This window comes from Dromaius novaehollandiae, chromosome 2 (genome assembly GCF_036370855.1).
Source record: "Dromaius novaehollandiae isolate bDroNov1 chromosome 2, bDroNov1.hap1, whole genome shotgun sequence".
Taxonomy (NCBI): domain Eukaryota; kingdom Metazoa; phylum Chordata; class Aves; order Casuariiformes; family Dromaiidae; genus Dromaius; species Dromaius novaehollandiae.
The window spans coordinates 99,178,063-99,202,743 of record NC_088099.1 but is presented as its reverse complement, the minus strand read 5'-3'; the positions used below and the strand labels follow the sequence as shown (position 1 = coordinate 99,202,743).

The following is a 24,681-nucleotide window of genomic DNA, read 5'->3' as shown; positions in this document are numbered from 1 at the left end:
TCAACATCTTGGCAGAGTTTTTAGGGAAACCATAATATTCTTTCTATTGCTTTTCTTTTTTAGGCTTATTTACTCCACCATATAGTCTAGTGATAATACCACAGGTAACAGCAGCAATGCAAATTCTCTACTGCAGTTCCCTAAATCCCAGAAACTGGAAAGGAAAAACTCCTCTGATAATCTGAGTCACTCCCTGCCATTTTAATGAAAGGCTCTGTGATGCAGAGGTACCACAAACCCCTACCATAAACCACCAAAGACATTTAAAATAACTTTCTCAGCAGTTTACAATACATTAAAAGGTCACAGTGTGAGGGGTGGGGAAATACACCATCAGATACGTTGGATTTTGATCTGACAATCTTTAAGTGAGTTGGTTAATCTAATCTTTGGAAGGTGAAAATGAATCTCTTATCATACTCCTCGCTCTTTGCTATGGGTTTGGTAGAGAAACATCAGTTCTTTAGCATTTTAGACTTGTGTGTTTCAGTTTCAGTGCAGAGCAAAGCAGTGGTGGATGAGGGGTTGCTGGCTGGGCAGAAGGGAAGTTACGTAGGTGCAACAGGGCTATGAAAAAGGGAAAGCACGTATCAGAGTGCTATAGTTCTTCAGGTCTTTTAAGGTCTAAGCATCAGATAAAAGATACTGACCATTTTCCTACATGGTCACTGTCATGAGAGAGCTTCCTGCTCCTTTGAGGAACAGGGTCCCTGGCAGAGTGCTAACAGATTTCCTACTTTTGAAGCTGCTCTCCAGACAGTATGGTTATTTCATTTTGCTTCACCTCCCTGTAGGCAGAAATACATGCCTGCATGTGACCAGTGGCTGAGCACAGCTAGGCATCCACCACCATCATCCATTTTAGAGGAGACCTGGGCAGGTAGCTGGCAGCAGAACTGCATGTGAGAACCTCACTGTGCACACAAAGGATTCAGACACACACTGAGCAGGTGGATCCAAAGTAAGTGGCTATTTAAAGGGTATCCACTGGAAGCCACATCTGGTAGAAGTTTAAAGGCTTTTTTTCCATTCGCAGATAACCTCAAGCACATTATGCCTTTTGTTGAGCTAGACACTCTTGCTGTCAGTTCCAGAAAGGAGTGCAGGGCTGACAGCTGAATCTCTCTCACCAGTGAAGGGCTCTGCTTGTGCAACTCTCTCCCGCTGACAAGCCAGTCAGAGCCTGGAGGAGGGTGTGAGTGTGCATATATGTGTCAGGAGGAAGAAAAACAGAGTTAGAAAAAGAGGTCTAATAATCTTCAAAGCATTGTGTCAGGAATTTGCCCAATTCTTACGGCCTGACTGACAACAGGCTGGCTATGGATGCTCTCTGGTAGATGGGTTACAGTCTATTCTTGTTGGGCAGCTCAGTATCTCACTTTTATAATTATCCTAGTAATGGAGGTGATGAAGGCTTTATTCCTCCAGAAACATTAGGAGGATCAGGCCTTACTTTGCAGTCATTAGTCATCGGCTTTAAAAAAAAAAAATCACTTAGAATGTCACCAAATTACAAAATGCTGAACAGATTAAGAGACTTTCTGAAGAGCTCATGAGTTACCATTTAAGATAAAAGGAACCAACAATGATGATTCACAGTGCTTTATTTGTAGATGTCTCCACTTACTTTGTTAAAGTGGGTAAATTTAATGACACCGTTTCACAGAAACAAAAACAAAAAGGGGACGTACTAAACAGTTATGGTGGAAGATGGTAAATAACAGACCCATATGCATTAAAACACTTCATTACATGTGAGAAATCAAGCAGTCTGTTTAGAAAATAAGACTCTGCTTCTGCATTCAAAGTGAACCACTGGGCTATAGCCACGGGGCTTGCTGCAGGCTCAGGCTCTGCCTCTGAGCCATGGGGACATTTACCTACACAAATCCCCTGTGAACATGGGAGAATTGGGATTCTTCTAGAGTAGCCCTACTGGAATGGGTTTCCATGGGGCCTGCAGAAGGCACAACTCAGACAACTGGGTGCTAAGGTGAAGGAGAGAGGAAAACAGCTTTCCAGTCAACAGAATTATTTGAACGTGGATAAAACAATGTTGTTTTCCCCAGTCTTGTTCTCAGAACAGATGAACCATTTTACAACAGCAAAATTTAGCCTGAGGAAAAGAAATACAGGATGAAAAAACAGTTTGAACTGTGAATATTTGTCAAGATTATATGCAATTTGTAATGAATTTATAAATTCTAATTTGCAAGTTTCAAGCAACCTTTCTAATAAGCAGTATAACCAGCCTTTCCGACAGCATCAGCAAACAGATAGCTGTTTGTTATACAGACGTTATATAAAGTATGTGACATATACAGTAGTAGAAACGATACATATGGCGCTTCTATTATGAAGTACATATGCTGGGCAAATTTCCTGTGTGGAAAGTGTGCTGTGTGGAGGCAGCGATGGTGCGGCAGTAGCTGGGTGAAGAAACCCGTAGTCATCCTTTGCACTGAATGCCCCTCACTTGGGCAGGGCAAAGGGGAAACAGGGATCTCTATCAGACATTAGCCAAATGTGAGAGGACACGCGCAAGACTGCCTTCCATTCCCCACATTGCTGGCTTACTAAGATACGTGACTGCCTCTATCCAGGAGAGGAGTTGTCTGACCTACAAGAAACAGAAACTTTATCTCAAGTAAGGCATTTCTGGAGGAGCTCTCCTGCTAAATGGCCTCTTCACTGTAACTCACTGTTGCACTTTCTCAAGGCCAATGGAGAGGGGAGAATAAAAAATGAGACTATTGGCTCCAGTACAATAGAGCAGGGGACAGAAATGGTGCTGTACCTAAGAGAGCGTTTCCTGTCTTCTTTCAGTGAGTTATGAAATATTCCTTTCTGAGGTAATCTTTGAGTCTTAAAGATGGTTTAGCGTGAGAAAAGTAACAGGGGCAATTTCACCTCCCCTTCACTGTGTAAATGACTCTAGAGAGACACTAGGCACTCACTCGGCCTGTCATGTCTGCCTAAAAATTGGCACCTTTTTAGTCAACATATCAGCTCCAAAAATCATATGTAATCACTTCAGTAATGCAAACGTTTAAACTCCCAGTGTGTGCTGCCATCCTAGCAGAGCTACTGGAGAACAGCCTTCAAGTCTGCTGTGTTCCTCGCAGTGCCTGTACCGTGCTCAGCACTGTCACTGTCTCATTCTAGGAGTGGGACTTGTTTCCCTTCATATGTAAGTTGTGACAACGTAACAGAAAAGAGGAGCAACTCAATGAAGGCACCGGACAAGACAGCGGATGCAAGAAAGCACTCCAAAACACCTGTATCACATCATAAGCTATAATCAACAGATTTTGCTTATAAATTATGGAGATAGCTCATAGGCTTTGAATCCTTTCACATCCTTCCTGCCACTTTGATATCAATATAACAAAACCTGCTGGACATGTTTTCTCCCACCTAATCGATGTAGATGACTGTGGTAATACTCTGCTTGGAGAGACCTCCTTTGGCTCAGGCACAGCGTGCCCTTTTCTGAACCTACATAAGAATGGCAGTAGCAAGACATTTGAAGGGATGCTATGTTTACTTATTGCCCCTAGCCCCAATTACATAGCTATGTTTGCTGTCATTTGGTGTCTCCCCTCAGAAGCGTACCTCTCTCTTGTACTACCCACCCTTGCCAGAGCTCTGGCAATGACCAAAAGGTCATGCTTTTTTTTCTCCCCCAATCATCACACCAACGCCCATCTGCTGCAGAATTCAGGCAAAAGATCCTCAGCCTTGCCCTAGTCTCCTTCTTGAGAGAGTTGAGCTGCAGTGCTCTAAGAGACCCCACTTACAGCTGAACATAATTCTCTTGGCCCAGATGCTGAGCAGATACGTATTAAATTGCACTTTTGTACTCCGCCTGGAATGGCTAGAGGTTTGTTAGGTGTGGGCTCACTGAGACTGACAAGCTAGGCAGGTCAGCAACCGATCCATCCCCAAAGCATAAGAGGAGGAACAGCACAGAATCATCTCCTTTTTCAACAGTCTAAATACAGGCTATCTTAGGGATGCGTGTCTAGGATCAAGACCCATGCTACAGGGCTTTGGAACTTCTTTCCAATAAAAAGATTACACTTGCAGCAAACTAACCCACCACCAAGATGAAAAGGCACTTCCTTGACTCACTCTAGTTTTTTTTCCAAATCAAAAAAAGCTATCCCTTACCTTTTTGTGGATAAAGGACAAAAGGAACCACAGTAAGGAAAGCCATTTTCTGTGAGCAGAAGTTGCAAAACATTCAGTAACATACTGCACAGATAAATGCATAGGTGCAATTGGTATGGAGCTCAAAAGCACATTACCAAAAAAACTACCTGCTAAATTCAACTTTCTTAATGGTAACAGTTCAAGAGTTGGGAGGTGCATAACGAAAGCGTTCAGAGTGAGCAACCACAACAAAAGCTGCATTTTAAAGTCATTTAAGAGACCATTTTTGAGCTTGAGATCAATGAAAGGATTTGTAAACATGGAATTCCACAGTTTCACTGGTCATAACTTTGATCCAAGCACTCTTCTGACCTCAGTCGTACTGTAACGTCCTTGAAATCAAAGTAGTAAAATGCTTGTGAATCGTTCCTTCCTATCCTCCCAAATAGCTCCACTTCAATAATTTCTGTGCGAAGGCTACTCTCCTTGGAATGAGCATGGAAAGCAACTCCTCTTCAGCATTACTTTCTCAGAAACTGTAATTTCTCCAGCAATTTCAGGGTGAGAGACTTAAGTCATGGAAAAGGGATGGCAGGTCCTTTTGCTTACTCTCCAAGAGGCATAAGCAGCATTGGATTTGACGCCCTTCAAAAACCCTGGGTCTGATCCCCAAGGCAGGGGGAAATACTGATCTAATTCCAATTTCTGACCCATCTGCATTAAAAAAAAAAAACTATTGGGTCTGTGAGCAGCAGACTTACTGAAACCTGCTTTCCTATGATCCTAGGTATTTTAGCACTGCAACAGACTTGTGGGTCTCCCTTAGGCTGGCCACTGTGATACCCACCTTCATGTGGCCTGTCTAGCTATCCCTTTTGATGTGCTGGGTGGGCAAGAGAAAATAAGTATTGTGATTAACCCGAAGGTTACTCATTGGTGTGCTAACACGGGCCAGCCAGTATGTTTGGTACACATATGCTGACTAGCAACCTGACCACTGCCTCTTAGTTGCCAAGCAAAGCTGCAGAACACTGTGTATTTCAGCTCCTGGCACTTCAAGGAAATGGTCTCAAAGATCAGATGGAGCCCCACAGCTGCACAGGCTCACTGTAGGATCATAATACCTACTAGCCTTATTTCCCCCTCTCATATCTAGGGCCACTGGCAGACAGACAGACAGCTACTTGTTTTCTTGGGAAATTAGGGTAATAACATTTTTCTGAGAGTTGCTAGCAGAAAAATGATTATTGCAAAACCAGGATGGGTCTGAGTCACTGTTAGGATAGCATCTATAGTTATCAAGCCTTCATAGTAACAAGCAGGTCTTTCATGCTGTACTGCACACATATTCTACTGTCTGCTACAGGCATGAATATTCGTAATACTCCCCAAGTAATAAAAACACAGACTGCTTTTATTTTTTTCTGCAAATTTCCTATAAGGGAACCAGGAGGAGATGGGAATACATATGTACGAACAATAAAGAGCAAGAGAGATCTGACTGTATTACACATCTCCTTGCTCCATTATACCCACAGTTCCAAGAAATAAAATCAGACCCTTTCCCATCAGAACATTTCATTTCCCTTTGCCTTCCCCCAGTCACTTTTTTCTCCTCTTCCCTCCTTCCTCTACAACGCATGCACTTCCTCACAAGGATACCAAGTCACAACTGGGTTGAACAAATCAGAGCCTTCCAGTGGTGTCACTTGGCAGTAGATCTAAAATTCAGTGTGTGAGCTCTCCTAGGGCCACAGTGGGAGACCTGCTGGCTATGAGGGCAGGTATGAACAAGGTACACTGGACGGCCCCCGTGCCTTCCCCAATTACTGGCTGCCTTACAACCTGCCTGCAGACTCACTGCGCAAACCTCTGTGGTGGTACACAGGCCAGCTGGGTATGTGTAAGCACACGGGACCTTTGGATGCTGTAGGTTGTGGTCTAGCTTGGTCTGAGGTCATGCTTACAGATTTACTTCCTGTATGAGGGAGAAGCTTGGTCTTCCTGGTGGACTGGAAGCCAACAATAGTTGAAATAAACATATACCCTCTTTTTTCCATAGGCTCAATATTTTCCCAAAGCTGTGCGAAAATAGCAGCCGCCTGTGTGCCAGTTGTGTTCAAACAAAGCCACCTCTCAAATACTCTTAACTCTGCAAAGAGAGCTCTGTTAGGATACCCTCTGAATCCATCCAGCTACCAGTAATAGACGGGCATGTATCACGTTACCTTGTACTCCCCTCTACTGCCTGTCCTGTCCCTCAGTTCCACTCTCTGAGGGAAGCCACGTTTAACTTTCACTCATTTTTCAGAAATCTCTCTTAAGAAGTACTGTCTGCCTTGGCATGAAAACACTATCATGCTTCCTCTTCTGTTCACACAGCAATTTACTCTGTTCCTTTCAAGGGCTAAGGAGCTTTCCAAAGGCACAAACAGGAGTGAGGTGCCCAAGTCTTTCTAAATATCTATAGCCCTCTACTTACATACGGGGAGTAGGTTATTCTTTACATTTATATCTCCACTAAGAGATACCTAAGAGCTAGTATAGGGGTCACCTGGAGATGACAGAAGGATAAACCTTTAACATGCAGAGGGTACTGGACTATTTGATTCTCCTTTTTCACAACAATTTGCACAGTGTGAATCTGAGAGCAGATGATAATTACTTACAGAGATGATATGTCCTTTCAAGCCATGTGCTGAGTCCGCACACTCAATAACAGCACTCAGCTGTGGATAGCCCACCCCTGTCTTAACACGAGTGGTGCACACAGAACCTAGATAAGAGAACGAAAGGGAAAAAAAAAAAACCATAGCCAGTTAGGCTGGCAGAAAAAAACAGACTGTCTTCTTTTTCTTGTGGAAAAACTGTGTTTCCATATCCGTTATTCCCCCCCACCCCCCAGAAGTCTCTATTGCAAATGTCAGCTTCTGACGGATAAAAGGAACACACGGAAACTTTGGTTTTGAAATGCTGTCATACCAATTCATAGGAGTTGTAATTCAGGTGACTAATACCCCCCTTCTTCTCCAGGGCCAGAACTCCCAGTTTAGGTCTCATCCGTAATGCTTCCTGGTGAGGGAGTTACTGCATCACGGGAGACGAAGTCCAACTGAGATGCCTGAAGAGAAGGGGGACAAAGGGACCAGAGTCACAACTTCAATGAGGTTCAGCAGCAACATTTAATATCTGAATATTTCTTCCAATAAAGAAATATTTCTAGTTATCTTTTGTCTACAGATGTTTTTAAAATAATTCTCTGGGAAAATCTGTGCTCTTTCTTTTTTGTGGAAATTTTCCACAAGGAAGAGAAACCAATTTCTGCCTAATACTTAAAGCAGAAATATTTGGTTGACCACAGTAATTGAGAATATAAAAAAATCAGCAGATAGCATTTAAAAAGCAAGACAAATAATCAACAGAAAGCTATATAGTGTCACATTACAAGAAAGTATATTAATTATATCTATTAAAACTGTATTATAAATGGTGTGCATATGTATAAATATAAAAAAGTGTGTGTGTTTGCATATGTGTGTGTGTATATGTATATGTATATCAAACATTACAATGCCAGTTTAACACGGCCTTAGATCTTTTGTCTTTTGAAACGTCTTCTCTATTTTCCTCTCAAATTAAGAGTCATAATGAAAACAGGGTCTTATCATTTAGGATACAGATCATGAACATTTTGCATGATAACAAAAATTACACAACAGATTCTAGATCAAATGTAGAGAGGTCTGGATCCCTTTACCCAGCTGATATTCAGGTACACTTGAGCTATTTGTAAAGTAAAAATTTCCAGTTATCTTTCAAAGAACTGGCAATGTGTAAACACTGAAAAATATTTCTGCAAAGAAGGAAAAAATTAATTTTTAAGTAAGTAAGTACTTAAATGCCTAATGCTTTATAATAAATCACTGACATTTTCCACAGAATGGATCATTATCTGAAAGAGAGCCTCAAAATTTGATCTTTTGTGAGGAACATTTGTTACCTTTGCTTTTTTTGCTCTTTGACCTGGAAAGATCTGTTCTGGCAGGTTTCCAGGGAGGACTACACAGCTTTTACTCCTAATTGCTTCCACTTTGAGACTACAAAGTATACTGTTTCTTCTTTTATATCTGAACTTTCCTGTGACAATCACACCACAGCATCTCTGCTGTTTGCTCTTCAAGTATTTAGCAGTATTTATTGTTGTTTACTGTCTTCCTGGGCATAACTGCAACCTTCATTACATCATTTGCTGTGCTCAATTTATCCATTCATGGACCATAACCACTTAGAAATGTGCAGTAAACAATCTGCCTGTGCTGCAATGGCTGATCATGGCTATATTGTCAGTGGCACTTGTGCTAACTAATTTAAATCTAGCCCACACATGTTGACCCCAGCTGCAGTCTATGAAGAAAATGGCCAGAGGAAGGACCACATGAACAGACAGACAGGGATGGGACAGAAGGAAAAGACAGACACTATAGCAGTATAAGCCAGACAGCAGTATTACAGAATGGAAGGCAAGAAAAAGACTGTATGAAGTATAGGGTCATCCCATTTATTCATGAGAATGTTACAGTGATAGATAACATATAAGAGCATTAGTGTACGTATTAGAGCTCCCAGGCAATAGTAATGGGTAGAGGCAATATTGTCTGTACTTCACATCTCCTTCACGGCCTTTCATCCTTAAAGCCATGGACAAGGCAGGCAATCTCATCTTAACAGGACACAAATCATAAAGCTATTTAGAAACCTATCTTTCCTTACCACCAAAGTAGACGTGGATACCCTGAACAGAGCATCCATTAAGCTTTAGCTGGGGTGACTCAGTCTTTTTTCAACAGGCTGGAAAGAGAGTGTTCCTAAACACAACACATTGTCACTGATCATGTCAGCAGCCCAGTACTTCCAAAGATACATGCATCTTCACTTCTAGGTACTGCTTTGCAATATGTACAGCTAGCCCAGTACCCATGTATTTCTCAAACATGCTATGGGCAAGGGCACTGTTACTTTATCAACCTGAGGTGGTTCTAGGCATCCTTGTGCACAAGCAAACAGCTGCAGCATTATACACCTGTTCCATCTGGACAACTCCTCCAACAACTTTACCATAAGTCACCCTGGATTTGACTTACCTGGTCCAATACCCACTTTAATAATATCTGCTCCAGAAAGAATAAGTTCTTCTACCATCTCTCCTGTCACCACATTGCCTGCCTAGACAGAAGGAACAATATCACATATATGGGAGATTTTAGGACTAGTGTAGTAAAAAGTAATGATGTTACTGTAGAGTTTTATCCAGGTCTTTTACTAGTTGAGCCAGGAAGAATATAGTTCACCATACTGTACCTTGCGCATGCCACAGAGACCATAAACAGACCATATAGGTACATTTCGAAACCAAATGATTTCACGATTGGTCCAGTAAACCCTGATTTGAAGAGACGTTTGAAATTCAAGTCTGGTTTGGATTCCAACTCTGTGGCTTGTCTCATGTCTGTGACATGTTCCTAACAGAAACTGCAAAATAAACCTGCACAAGACATGAGCCCAATTGCCCTACATCACCCATTTTGAGCTTTGTTCTGGTACTGAGATGACCTATTCGTTTGTGGAGATATCTGAATTTAGAATCCGGAGATGTTCTGAAAACCTGTTACATAACGATATTTCAGCACATAGCAGGTGTTTGTAGCAGTACTGATACAGGCAGAGCAGGAGGTAAATTCTAAAATCCTTACTCAACATTTGCTTAGTTTTTATTGAAACAAAACTCCTGCTGAAGTCAACAGGAGCTACCCAGGGAATGCTGGGCAAGGCCCATTCTCTGCTTACTGATTTTTGGCTTGTAATTCACTATTTATTTTTAATCAGTTTTACTTCCCCCTTTCATGAGCCTGAAACAGCTGGCAAGCCACCACCTGAGGCACTTAACAAAACAATGATACTTCTGGGCAGCAGTTTGCGGTGCACAACACAGGACCACTTAACTTTTCTCAAAACTGCGTGACACTGAGTTAAAAAATAATAGCAATAAAAGACAATTGTTGGGAAATAAAGAATACGCAATAGGTAGAGCATTTCCAGCTAAGTATTGCTTCCTTTCTGCTCAGTGGCAATTTGCTATACTAAGTGTTATACACTCAAAGCCAGGGTGACAGACAGCATGCTGCTTACGGCATTAAGGAAGCAGTTTACATCTTGAAGACAGATGACTACCTGTGCAGTGTGATACTCAGTACATTATGACTTAGTGAAATTCTGGAGTATATGCAACAGATTTACAAATGGAGACAAATGGGCATTAAAGTCAGTGGCTCCATGAGATTTGGGATCAAACATCTATTTAAGTTAAACAGCAGTGTCTTCTTATCAGCAGAGCATAGCGGGCTGTCAAACTGTCTCTTCAGAAATGCTAACCAGACGTTTAATGTTAAAGTACCACTAGAGAATGTCGTAACTGCATATGTTGATTCAAAGTGCTCCTAACAAGGAGAAACACTTATGTCCCCAGCATACATCTTTTCCTGGAATGCATGTACGCACATCCCTGGTTTCAGTCTTTCTGAATCTGTAGATCCTTAACAATTTTTCAGGAAAGATGTGAAGCTCTATATAGCGGATTTCAACCTGCCAAATACAGGCTTCCTTCACTTAGATACTTTTTGCAGACCTCAGAGAGGACAAAAACCACCGCCAGAGAAAGATGCAGCTATAGTATCTGAGACCCAGTATCAAGGCTGAAGAGCAGGGAAAGCAGGGTCCTCCAGCCAGAGAAGACAGATTACTTCAACTAAAAAAAGATCTGAAAGGTGAATATAGAAAGATTGAGACTACAGAGATGAAACCCCCTTACAATTAACTAAGGATATACAGAAAGTAAAGTAATTAGAAATTGTACAAAGAAGCCACTACAGACAATATGCTTTGTGATGTATTTGGGGAAGCAGTCAGGGAACATAATCATCGCTGGATGTATTGTATTAGTGAAAACTGTGCCCACCTTAAAGTACCAATGCATTGCTAAATTGCTGCAGAACTGGCTTTCTTGAAAGAGATATATTCTAGTAATTACCATACTGCTAATCTAACTTTGCTACCCCTGGCAGTAAAATAACGGCATTGGTAATAACTGAAAAGCCCCTGCAGCTCAGGTAAACCAGCATGCTTTCAATGAAGTCAGTTATTAGGAGCAAATTACCCTGGCTGTGGACCTGGCCTTACACACTCAGGATGACATTCAGCTGTATCATTGCTCAGTGTGAGGTTTCAGTGAGCGTCACCCTGGCTCATTCCAGAAATACTCAGGATGACCGAACTGTGGGTCAATCCTGAGGAAAGTGGGATCAAGATTTCACCTAACAGGATTATAAAGGCTATAGCTCCTCTGACAGAGATACAAAATTAGTGAACACAGTAGGGCAGTGCCTCTGAATTTCAGTCAGGCATCTGATAATGTGCCTCATAAAAGCCTGCTATAAATACCGACTCTCACTGACTGAGACAGGAACACTGCTGCACTGATTGAAAGCTGCTGGCAAATGGCAATGGATCAAGCTGGGGAGAAGCGTCTGTGACAACAGTTCTCAAACTTTCTTCCTGTATCCTAGAGGGAAAAGCACAGTCTGTGCCTCCACAGTATAAGGAACACTGCCAAAGGACACTTCTCACCCACCAAAGCAAAGGGTGCTTTACTGTAAGATGGAGAGACAGTGCCCTGCACTGGACTGTGCTGTACCAGGTAGGTGCTGCATTCAGTATTGTGACTGACCCAAGAGAACTGCAGTAACATCACTGTCTCCTACCCTGTGGACTCAAGTGGACACACCATGACTGATCTGACTCCGCCACTGGTTCCACAGATAAACTGAGAGGCGTCTGCATGGCTTCATCTGACTGAATTCTGCTTCCACTGAGCCCTTGTAAATGTTGTTGCTGACTCCAAGAGGAGTAACGGTTTCTGGCAGTTGTTTCTCTCTGTTCCTGCTTTGTGATCTGCTTGCCTCCTTTTCTGGCCCACATCTTCTGGGTAGCACACCATCTGCAAATATGCTCCTGCCCCAGCCTCTTCCTTCCTGCCACAATCCCTGCTCCCCTCCCTAGAGCTTCTTCTGTATAACGAACAGTAAGGGAACGCTAGAAAAAAGGAAATTTCAGGATAAACACTTGGCAAAGCTTGCTGGCACAGATATGTTAGCTTGTTAAACAGACTTCCAGTGAAATGGAAGAGCCCTAACCTTTATAATTACACCAATAATATGACCTAATTTTACTATAACATAAACAGCCTGACCCTGCACCATGAATGCCCCAGCTAGTTTTGCTGTTGACTTCAGTGCAAGTAGGCGCAACCCCAACACCTCATGCTGTGTAACAGCCAAACACTCCACTGGACCATTACTCTGACTCAGGAAAGCAGTACGGCATTAGTGGGACACTCAGGAGACTTGGCTTCTGTTTCTTCCTCCATCCTCATTCTAATTAGTAATATAGGGCAAACCATGTTGTTCCTTTGTGCCTCTGTTTCCTCCGAGTTCAGTGGAGAAACTGATCTTTATAAACTAACATGAGAGGCAGGAGTGAAAAAGTCTTATATCAGAGCCAGCCAGAAGAAAATAAGGTAATGTGATTACAAAAGCACGTATTTTAAAAAGCAAAATCATGCTCTTGAAAGGCCATGACACAAGACACATCTTCCACTGGCACTGGAGTACTGGCCATGCAGAGTACTACGTTAATCACAGTTGTCTTGCACATCACCTTTCAGCCTCAGAGCTGAACCCGTTACATGGCCCCTGGGAACAAACATTACCCAACCCGGGGTTGGGTTACTGTTTTATACTGCACTGCAGCTGACTGTGGAATGAATGGTCACACTGAGGAAAGCAAACAGGGCAGCCTGCATGGTCCTGGAAATCACTCTCAGCTACGAGAAAGCTCCTTTATTTTTGTACCTTGTATTTAACTGCCAGCCCTTTTGTTTGAAAACCGCAACTGGAGAGAGCATAGTGCAGGGGTAGCACAGAGACATGAAAACAGCTACAGAATAGGTAGCAGCAGGACATGCCTTACAGAGTATCATAAAAAGAGCCTAGACGAGTGGCATTTTTGCTAGGAATAGCTTCGAAAGGCCGTTTTGGTGCAGAATGTGAAGTAAACTCATTTGAGGGTGGGGGAGAGGCGTGTCTGCCTAGCTGAATCAGAGGCTTACAGGCACTGCATGGACACTGTAGGCTTAGGAATATAAGAGGTTTTTGAACACCCCGAATCTGGTAGCACGCCTTTAGGAATGGAATATATCCCTGTGAGGGAGATGAAAAACACAGTCATGCTCAGAGAAGGGAGCTACAATCAGAGAAGGCAGCTGAATAGGTCAGGGCTGCATATGTACTCAAGTAGATGGCGCTGTCAGGACAACAAGACCTGAAGTAAAAACAACCTTAGTCACAGAAACAGAGAAACTGCAACAGCTAAGAAGGTAGTTTAACAGATGCGGGAGCTGGGTGAGACTGGCTTAAGGATCTTGGGCTAATACCTGACTTTGACATGGACTTCCTGTGCCTTCTAGGAAATTCCTCTAGCCTAACTTCAAGGCTAGGTTCCCTCTTCAGTCAGCAAAGTCAGCAGCCTATGGGGAGGTGGCTGGTGGGAAATAACACCACTTTCTCTCCACTCATGAAAGTCTTGTTGTTGCTGTTTTTTACTCTGTGGTTTAACCCCCTCCTTCCCCCAACCCTGCAAGCCAGACACACTGGAGTAACCAGGTCACTAGGGACACTGCTGCAGATCCAAAGCAGGCAAACAGCTCCTTCTCTCATTACAGTGAACATGAAGCAGGCAGCTCAAAAGGCCCATACCTACCATTTTGTACTTCCAAAAGCTCTCCCCAAAGTCATGGAAAATACATGCATATGAAAAAGGCTCCTATCGCTGCTAGGAGCTGTTGCAGTATGCCTATTTATTATTATGCAGGAACCCAGAACACCACAGGCACTCCAGCCACTTCCATTTTACACCACCACCACCACCCAGCAGGCAAGAACATTCAGTCACAATCTTTTCCCCACAAAATCCAATTGCTTATTTTCCACTGTGGCTTTAGTCCACATGGGAGAAAGGATTACAGGCTCCTCTGCGCTGCTTGAACATGCAGCTCCCTGGTGAACCAAGCCAGATCATGCATTTAAGACCATTTTTATACTACATTTGTTCTAAGCGTGTGGAGTTTTGTGCCTGGCATGAAAGAGTGGCAAAGTTTTGCCTAAGCACATGATTTCTTGCTGCACTGGCCTGAAGAAAGGCCAGGAGACTCATTAAGAGCCTGCTGCTTTTTCTAAAATGTCTGCTGCTCTCATGGAAACAAGTTCAGACCCTGTTTCCTCAAGGGCCCTGGGAAGCAAGCAGGAACATTAGGGCTCTGCTGCAAGAAGTCCCTTGCTGATGCAAGCACCCTACTCAGTGCAGCAGGGCTGGATGAAGCATGGCATTAGCAGTCTGAGAAGGAATGGGATCATCACAGAAGGAGCATGAAAGTCCCCCACACTGACTGTTCTGCTTCCTGATCTGATGGCTCCATTCACAACTGCACAACACCCCATGATACTTTATGATAGGCAAGGGCTTAGTCTACATTCAGGATTCAGTCTTCATCATGACCTAAGAGATGGAAACAGCTACTGGCCTCATTTTGCCAGAAATGTTGGCATATTCCCCTAGCAAACCTCAGCTTGGAACCACCAGAATAAACCTGCACACTTCATGATTAGAGGTCACATCTGGTGTGGGAAGGAGGACATGAGCAGGAGAAAAATTGGACCCACCCAGCCTGCCATGCCAATGTCAAACTGCTGTATCAGAGCACACACTGAACATTCCCACAGAAATTATCAGCAGTGCAAGACTGACAATGCCACCATGTTATTAAACAGTCATCATTTGGCTCAGAGTCAACATCCTGCTGAACTGAAAAGGGAGCTGCCCTCTATATTCTCAGAAGGACATCTGTCCACATAAATTTGTCTTGAAGACAGGAGGCTTGAGTCAGGCCATTAGAGAACACTTTTTTTTTTTTTTTAATAAGTGAGGGCTCAGAAATTGATGGGAATACCACAAAACTGCTGATGCCTACTAACCAAACCTTGGGCCATGTTCCTGGACAGAACTTGCACCCCCTTCTCCTTTCAACACACTTACCATAATGGTATGATTAGGGAACAGGGCACGGACAGACTTCACAAACTCCACAAAGTGCTCTGAATAGCCATTTGCCACATCCAGGCAGATGTATCTGATAGGTGGAATGGCCTCTAGAATACTTGTTAGCTTGTCCAGATCAGCTTTTCCACTGCCTGAGCTTGCAGCTACATGCTAGAAAGACAGAAGGAGAACAAATGGTGTATTGTTTGTCAAAACTGGGATGAGTATACACTTTCATAAACCTGCTTCTGCATAGTCTTGGGACGGCTTCAAGGGAAACTTGAAGCTGGAAGCTAGTGAAAGCCATACTACATAACATGAAATAAATGCCTTTCTGGGAATATCGATTTGTTACCTGTGTTCTGTTTACAAGCATTTAAATAAAGCAAAATTAGCATTTTATGAACTCTTCATTCACAAGTGGATTCATAGGCAAATATAATCACCTGAGATGGGTGAAGGCTCAACAGCACTCAGATTAACAAAAAAATACAAGAGCCCTAACTTGATAAATTTCCAGGAATGCAGAGTGGCAAAATCTGCACGCTGTCAGACTGGCATTCGGACCTTTCAATTCACCAAACCCTCCCTTGATCTACCATCAAAAACAAGCAGATTTCTTCCTCCTTTGTCTTTCTATGAGTGCTCTCCAACAGAAAAATAGTTTCCACAGCTCTTGGCCCACAAAACCTCTGCAGAGATCCAAGGTCAAAGAGCAAGTCAGTATTTCATCACTAGGAGATCCTAATGCAATGATTATGAACCACAAAATGAGCTATCTAAATGCAAAAGTGTTCAGACACTCGATGTTCCTGGGACCACTCTCTACCCTATAGTAGCATGTAAAGAACCCTGATGAACCTAAGTGATAAGCTGGCTTTCAGACAATCTGGTAATCAATAGTCTTTATATTATAATTCCAAAATGAAGCACAGGTAAAGATACAATACAGCTGTGTGGTATTCTTTTTCATACAGAAAAACTCTCCAAAACTGCACCAAACTTCAGCAGGGAGGAGAGACTACCAAGCACGCTCTCACACTGAAACTCTCTCTCCTGGAGTACAGGTCTGCCAGAAGAACACAGACAAAATCTGGGTATGTAAAAAGTCTGAACCTAGGCCGATGTTTAAATTTATTAAGTGGTCTCTCTTTGTAATGGTTCAGGCCAGGACCCCATGAACAAGGGGTGCAGCACAGTTAGTGGCACAGCATGAGCTCTAGCGCAAAGAAGGAAATGGAGGACACATGCATGCTCTGACAACTTCAATGCTCATCCTTGCCTCTCCTGTATTTGAGGCCCAGCGCCTGGGCCATTCCAGCCCACAGGCACTGGGACTGCTTGCATACCTGACAGTAAAGTCCCTGCCTAGAACTACAGCCTGCAGGGCCAGCTTGTAGTTGGGTTGCGTTTGTGTTTGTGATCCTGGGCTCCTCCCTCACCAGCACTACTACAGCTGCCAACAGCAACAGGAGCAAACAGTTAGACCCACTCCTAGATAACTCTCTTCTTGTTTGCTCATGATACTTCTATCTTTCCATTCTAGGTGTACATAAACTTTGCTTTGTGCATCTTAATACATGCACTTTCACAGTGGACTCGCACAGCTATTGTTTTTAAACCAGGACCAGCCCCTTCCATTGATGCATTTAAGAACAGCAAATATCTTAATTCCCCAAAACCTCACTTGACAACACTATTCCCAAGAGACCCCAGTGTATGTGAATTCAGAACAAAGCAATAAACCATAATAATTTGCAGTATGAAAATGTACCTCAAGGCATTCTGGGTGATTGGCAGCAAACAGTTTCCATTCTTCCAGAGAATAATGCTTGTGAATTGCAGTGAACATTGCATGCTAGCAAAAATAAGAAAACTGATATTAATGTCCAAGTTAGTCATCTTTCCCTTAGCTGCAGAGTAACAGCATATCAGAAACTCTCATTTTAAATATAGGCTCATCTTTCTTGAAAGGATTAGAAACAGTGCATAAGAGTAACAACCAACCAACTCCAAATGGCTTTTCAAAGATAGCTTAGGACAGTTAGCAGATCTTTCAAGATCAGGCTTCTGATACGTTTAACCAAGCTATGGTCCAATATTTTACATTTGCATATGCACTGCAGGAGATTAAGGTAAGGCTTGAGGCCAATTAATTAATGACTCTTGACTGCTGCAACCTTATCCAGTAACCAACACATTCAAAGCCCTTGTCAGCTAATAAAATTTCTCTGGAATGGAGCACAATACATATCTCAAAAACTGCCGGCTCCAGAAGCCCCCACCTGAAGCTGACCTACTACCAAGGTAGAAACGTTTGTCCCATTAAACATCTCCACTGAAACTATATTACACCTGAAGCCCTGTCTCTGGGTAAATGTCTTGCTTTAAAAGCACAACTGTTTTGCAGTGAAACCACACCTTAGCGTTCTGGACATTTTAACTCCTGTCCCTCATCCTCCCAATAAACTTAGCTACAAACACAGGCCATTTGCTGTCACCCAATGGCTTCCCAACTGTTGCAGAAGCGAGAATCAAGACTTACTTTAGCCATAACCACAGCCATTTCAAATGTTCCCACAGTGTCCATGTTCGCCACTATAATGGGAATTCCTGTGTATGTCTGCTTGGAGTTGCGGAAAGTGAAGGTGCGTGTGAGGTCAACCTGTAAAGAATACACACATGTAGTTTTAAGTCACTGATTGCAGGCTAACAGGAGTTTTGTCATTGACTTCAGTTGTTAAAGAATATTGAACTGAAGCTGTCTAGAGCTAACCACTTAGCACAATTTATGTAAAACTTGCTTAGCATGAGTAGCTAAATTTGCTGAAGCCTTAGGCCACACTCAGATAACATGAGGAACTTTCACCTAGTTCAGTAAGAAAGGGCCCCAGAGGCAGTTCAAGCTGGAAAGATAAGGAAGGTTACAAAGAAGGTAAATCCATCAGCAGAAGCTGCCACAATAAAGATAAGGAAAAACAGCCTGCCTAGAGACAACAACAAGACCCAATGAAGAACAGGAAGACCCCAGACCCCAATATTACGATTGGTCTGAACCTTTGCATGGGAGGTGGGGAACTTAGATTGTAAGGGTATAATTGCCCAGGGATTTCTTTGTTTGGGGTCCCTCTTCGGAGGCACCCAGCTCAAGCTGTAATTACTGCACATGTGTCATGAAAATTTATTTAATTTGCTTTGATTTGGCTCTGAACTTCTCAGTGGGAACGTAGGGTCAGACCGTTATGGTGGCTAGCAAATGTAATTTTCTGTAACACAGTGACGGCAGGTTTGGGCATTGCTTAATTTTTCTAGCAGCTCCCTTTCTTCCTCCTTCCATCCCACTACTGCCCCACTTAATTTCATTTATTTATTTTGTTACAACTGCAGCCTTCCGAAATAGAGTTTTCTGCGTTAAAGAGAGCTCTTGCCAAGGAAAGAGAGAATCAAAACAGAAAAACAAATGAGGGTCTGGAAGAGACAGACAGGGAAAGGAAAGAAAGGACAGAGAACTGTAGATGATTTTACACAGAAGTAACCTCAGGTGTTTGGCTAGCTGGCTGAGAAACCTGAGGTGAAGTCCTAACTTCACAGAAGGCAGAGCTGGAACTCCGACTCTAGGTCATACAGAGCTTTGTCTCAATCTTTAATGTACATGACAATATAGTAATTCAAAACCAAGCTCTGACATTTGGCTATGGGTTTGTACAACAGTGCAATTACATCCTACTTGCTAGCATTTCTGCCATACAATACAAACAATCATATCCTGGCTTAATAATCCAGGAGGCAGCTAGCTTCTAAATGAACTTCTTACAATTGTGTCAGCCTTCACCTTCAGAGTTATTTCTTCTTAAGCATCCTCAAATGATCATGGTAACACCAGGCATTTTGTTCCTTACATTTGCAAAGGGTAATATCAAATTTAAGACCAGTTCCCATAGGTCCACATAGCATCTCCCAGAAAGAAAAAAACGAAAATCTAAGAAATGCACGACAGTAATATATTATGTTAGTCTCTGAAGTAACACATGAAGGCTCTTTAATAATTTTCATTATTCCTCGCTTCAGCTTTAACTCAAGAACACTCAGAGCCTTGGACTGAACTCATATCCATCACCAGAAAGGAAGCAACATTAAAAATACAAGATTTTGATCATTTATTTACAGCATAGTCTGAGGTCTCAACTTCATTATATTCTAGACTACATTATGATTGATTAATATGATTATTTTCTTATTACTGCTTTGTATGAGAGAAACAACTTGGTGCTCCAGTGATATATCATGAAGCAGCTTCTCATTTTGTACTGTCTCTTAAGGGGAAGGGTCACTTCGGTGGGCAACCTAAGATACATCTTAGTGGAGACTTGCCCTTCTTCACATTTACTACCAGAGAGGCCCCAGTTCTCCATGCCATAACCAGGTCATGTCATCAGTAATGCAATTTCAGCTACAGCTAACAATAAAAAAAAAAATGAGAAAGCATGAGGAAGGTATTTAATGTATTTTAGTCACTTTTAATGCAATTTATTAACGAACCAAGGAAAAGAGACAGAGCATCACATGACCGCTTCTACGCAGACAGTAGTACCAGAACCACTGCCTTACACTAATATAGAGGAAAAAGTCCCTTTCAAATGAACTTGAAAGAGAAGAAGAAAGGAAGGATGAGCTTGTTTAAGAAAAGACAGCGACAAGATGAGAGGCTACACATGAAACACAAGGCCTTTACTCTTTCAGTGATCCTCACTTCCACTTACTGGAACTTGTCATATACGACTTCCTGTAGCCAGCCAGATAGGTGGATCTCACACAATTATCCTTACAACTGATAATACCGTAACGGCAGGTGTTTTGTGTGGGATAACTGCAGGACTTCCACTAATAAGGCTTCTGTTGTCTAAGAACAGGAGAAATGCCATGCTGGGCTAGAGATGTTCATCCACTGCCCTAGTTCTCTGAACAGCCAGTACCAGATGTTTGGGAAGGGAATGCAAGAAAGGGGCAAGTTTTGAAGACACTTTTTTCCCCAGTCTACCTTCCCAGGTCCCAAGAACCTGATGTTTAAGGATCTAAGACAGAAGTATCCTCCAATCCACTGTGCTAAATAGCCACTCATGGACATAAGGAATTTGTCCAGTATCTTTCTGAATCCCATTTATACTTTTAGTGCCCTCAACATCTTACAGCAATAAATTCCAAAACCCAATTACATGTTGCATAAAAAAGTATAACCTTTGCCTGATAATTAGAGTAAGTGCTTCCTACTTCTTTTTGTGAGAGACAATGAGCAGCCATTTCCCAGTTTCATCTTTTTCATTCTGCCCCTCACTTGATAGACTTCTAGCATATCCTCCACAGTTGCTTCTTTTCCATATTCAATAGTCCTAATTTGTTTAGTTCTGTCCTCATGTGAAAGCTAGTCAATACAGCTGATTACCTTGCTGCCATTCTCTGAACCTCTTCTGACCTATTATGCTAGTCTTGTGATGGGATAATCAGAACTGTATACTAAGGATGAACATACAGTGCAGGGCTATGATGTTTTCCAGTTTCCCTTAATATCTTAAGTAACACTTCTGACCATTCCTTTGACTTTTTGAATACTGCTGAGCTGATGCTTTCAGAGATCCACAACTCCAAGATCTCCTTCTGAGTGGTAAAGGCTAATTCATAGCTTATTGTTTTACACAAGTAGAAACTTCAGACTCTAGGATTGTTCAGGTTTATTCAACAATGGTAAAAGTTTCTTTAGGAAAAAAAAAATCATTAAATGTATTTTGTAACTCCTACCCGGATCTTTCATAAGTGAAACTACTAGAACACTGGCTGTTCTGCAGCATACTGACTTAGAACACTGGCTGTTCTGCAGCATACTGATTACCTAACCTAAAGCTCCCTGGGCTTATTTACATTTATTTGTTGAAGTTAATGGCTAGACTTCCAACAGGACACTTGGCAGGTGAACTTGAAATGGCTGACCTACAGAGGTAAGTCCAGCAAAGGCAAAAATAGCAGCTTATGCAAGTATCAAGGCTCCACACATGGGCAATGCTGTACCCCACCCCCCTCCCCGTCTCCCACTCCAATCAATGCTTTAACCATTTCTGACACTTGAATTCAAACATCCAATCTTCTGCTATCTTTTCAAAAAGAGAAAGCCATCACGGGAAGTGAACACAGTGCCAAGAATCAAACCCAAGTATCAACATAGCAGACCTAGAAGAGTTGCACACAGCCCAAACTGCCTCTCTAAGAAGCTGATTTAATTCCAGCTACTGCACAAAAAGCTATCTTCATGCAAAATGAGACTTTCACACCAAAGAAGCAGACACTTGCTGATATAAACTTCAAAGCAGCAGCTTGCTGGGTAACAGGCACTGTAGTAAGCTGCCTCTGTTCCTCTGCCAGAACCACTTATTTATATTCTTGTTTTGAAGCAGACTGGGGCTGTCCATTTCAGATCTGGCTCTCACAGACACTGTTTATTCCTGTTGCTATAGCCTCAGTGATGGTGTCCAATTTCTAAACCTTCATCAGTTTTCACCAACCCCCCTCATGACATGCACTTTTTCTCATGTGAAAAGCTTTTAACAGTTCATCATAGGCACCCGTGACAACCCTGCCATATCAGCTCATGTTCCTCCTATCATTTTCCCTTCCCAGCAGCCCTTCTTTCCACGGTCTGCACACAGCTAAATATACAAAACACTGCACTTAAAAAAGGAGCCATGTGTCACTCGGTGGAGCACAGCTCCACCTGTTTGTCAGGCCAGCACAGTGAATTTTGAAGAGGGACTGACATGGTCCCTAAGTAAATGTCTGGAAAGTGCATACAGGCTTTATGAGACAGTAAGTGACCACGGTGACCAGCTACGCAGTCCTGACACCACTCTTTGCATATAAAAAGGGGCTAACCTGAGATTACCATTCCACCAAGAAGGCCTCACCAATGGCACATCTTCGTAATAGCATAAAGGTTTTGCTTTAATTGACTGCTGGCCTCAAAACCCCTGGCTGCATGCCCCTAACAAGTACAGACACCTCCATTCCCTTTCCAGTCCTGTCTTTCTACACATCTGATTCATCCCAGTGTCTCTCTCTCTCTTATGACTCCACTTCCCCCAGAGAAAAGCTTAATCCTTCTTCCATCCCCCAACGCAACGTAATTCCTTCATTAACCGACGTAAACCCTCCCCTAACCTTGGGGTTAGGTGAGGTAAACGGGAAAGGCGCTGTCAATCCTGAGGCAGCCATCTTTCTCGTAGAGGCAGCCCTCCCACGATTTTGTGGGGCCTCTCCCGGTCCCCGGTCAGAAGTAACTCGAGGAATATCCTGGCTAACAGCCAGAGAGGAGGCGAGGGCCGTGGGGGGACGGCGGGGCTCTGCCTGCGCAGGCCATGCTGCCGGGGGACAAGGCAGGTCGCGGGGGGCTAGCGCAACTGAGGGAGAAACGCGCCATCTCAGGTCCCAAATGAGCGGGATTGGGGCAAGCAGAGCCATGGCAGGTGTTCCTGAGCATCTTCGCTGGGTTGGTTTTTTTAAGAGCATTTCAGTTCATTTCTAACATATCTTCCCGACGGCGGCTGGAAACCCCCTTCCCCCATAGAGGGAAAGCGTCACGCTGTTCATGTAGCGCTGCCGCCCCGGCCAGCAGCCCCCGACATGGAGCCGCAGGTCACCTTCGCCTCCTCGCCGAGGCGCCGCAGAAGCCCGCAGAGGCACCTGCTCGGAGCCACCCCTGTCCCCCCCTTCCCTTTTTGGCTGCGGAGCGGGGGAGGACAGCGCCTCGCCCCGGCCTCCCTCCTCCCAGCGGCAGTGGCGCGCCGCCGCCGCCGCCTGAACGCCGTTTTAACCGGGGGGGGAACACGACACACACCCTCGGTTAGCTTGGGAAGTAAAAAGAAAGGGAGAGAAGGAGAGAAAGGGGGAGGTTAAGGAAGTTACGCGCTAAGAAGGAAGAAAAAGCATGCGTGTGCCGAAAGCCCCCACCTCTGATCTGCTTTTGAGGCTGCTTCTTTTGGGTCTGAGCAGGACATCTTTAAAGTCCAGTTTGAGGTCTGCGTCTACTCGGGGCATCTTGCTGGGGCAGCGGGGGGGGGGGGCCCGGGCGCTGATGGTGGCGGCGGCGGCGACCCCCCTGCGCTGCGCTGCCTCCGCCGCGCCGGGCGCCGCCTGCAGAGCCGCGGCGGCCAAAGCCTGGCGGCTTGCCACGGAGCGTTTTTATAGGGCGCGGGGAGCGCGGCGCCCCATCGCTTTATTAGGAGTGGGCTGTTTTTAGCCGAGCAGCCGGCCGCCCTCGCCACCCGCGTCCCTCCGCCCGCCTAAGCGCTCCGTGCTGGACAGGGAGGAGAGGAGGGGGCGCGGACACAGCCCACGGCACCGCCGCTGCCCCTGTGCGGAACGAGGTGTGAGCACCGCCGCCACACAGCGGCCTTAAGGGCAAAGGAAGGGCAGAGGAAATGGCGCCGCCATGTGACTGAGGCGCCCGCGCCTGTTCCTGCCGGCGCGCGCAGCGCCCCGCGGCGGGGCCGCGCCGACATCTTGCCTGCTCTCGACCCCCCGCCCCAGCGGCGACCGTTGCCGGGGGCGCGTCCGCCCCCTGCCCGGCCCTGGGGCACGAGAAACGGGCAACGGGTTGGTCGCGGGCGCGCAGCCGCGCCAGCCGCCGCGCAGAGCTTCCCCTGCACAATAATTTCCTATTTTAGTGCCTGTAGAGAACTAACAGGCAGCTTTTTCACCCTCTGTAACGTTGAGAAACTTGAATTGTGGCTTCATATGATCCATTTTTCAACGGTTAGCCCCAGTTAAACATGTTGCAAAACCCCCCAGAATTGCATGCACTGGGCCCATTATACTTCCAGTGACACAGGGATCAATATAAAGATGATAGCATACACATGACTAGCGCAGTATCTTTGAGCCTTGAAGTCCAATTACGAGGTCAGGGAGAAGTTAGGTTTGGACTTCTCTGGAAGACAGATGAGCTAAGTGTTGTCAGCAACTGGAAACTGTGGCACGGAGAGGTCATCACTGGCTTACCTTCCTCAACAAAAGAACAGACACGTGGCAGAGCGAGGTACTGCTTTTTTTCCGTATTTACAGGTTGCACACATCTAATCAACACCCAGCCTCCAGCAAAGCCCTTTTGCACCTTTTGGCCCAAGCATCCCAAATATTTCAGCATGCCTGAACATGGGGCCCAGGTCTGAAAAAGTAGGCAGACATTTGCGTGCTTGCATTTTTGAATGTCCAGGTTGAAAAGCCTTGAATTTGATTTTCCAGAACCACTGAGGCTCCAGAACTGCGCATGCTGTTCAA

The 24,681-nt window shown here is 44.1% G+C and overlaps 2 protein-coding genes and 1 long non-coding RNA gene across 4 annotated transcripts in view; 1 reads left to right on the top strand and 2 right to left on the bottom strand.

The window, feature by feature from the left end:
* Window positions 1-7,685, top strand: part of ATXN1 (ataxin 1) — a 350,922-nt gene extending 343,237 nt beyond the window's left edge. Inside the window, exon 8 of the transcript XR_010387821.1 lies at window positions 7,189-7,685. The gene's annotated coding sequence lies outside the window, so the exon portion shown is untranslated. The remainder of the gene's footprint in view (window positions 1-7,188) is intronic.
* Window positions 1-23,844, bottom strand: part of GMPR (guanosine monophosphate reductase) — a 45,987-nt gene extending 22,143 nt beyond the window's left edge. The window contains exons 1-6 of one of the 2 annotated variants that reach the window (XM_026113230.2): window positions 23,353-23,844; window positions 17,906-18,025; window positions 17,135-17,218; window positions 15,358-15,531; window positions 9,297-9,378; window positions 6,825-6,931 (exon numbers count right to left, since the gene is read on the bottom strand). In XM_026113230.2, the coding sequence (XP_025969015.1) occupies window positions 6,825-6,931; window positions 9,297-9,378; window positions 15,358-15,531; window positions 17,135-17,218; window positions 17,906-18,025; window positions 23,353-23,439 (654 nt within the window). In that variant the 5' untranslated portion in view covers window positions 23,440-23,844. The remainder of the gene's footprint in view (window positions 1-6,824; window positions 6,932-9,296; window positions 9,379-15,357; window positions 15,532-17,134; window positions 17,219-17,905; window positions 18,026-23,352) is intronic. The other variant, XM_064507014.1, reaches the window with a different exon arrangement.
* LOC112991057 (uncharacterized) lies at window positions 1,587-6,812 on the bottom strand. The gene is made up of 2 exons (XR_003261208.2): window positions 4,174-6,812; window positions 1,587-2,116 (listed from the first exon to the last, which is right to left on the bottom strand). It is a non-coding gene; the product is annotated as an uncharacterized LOC112991057 (long non-coding RNA).
* Window positions 23,845-24,681: the final 837 nt, after the last annotated feature.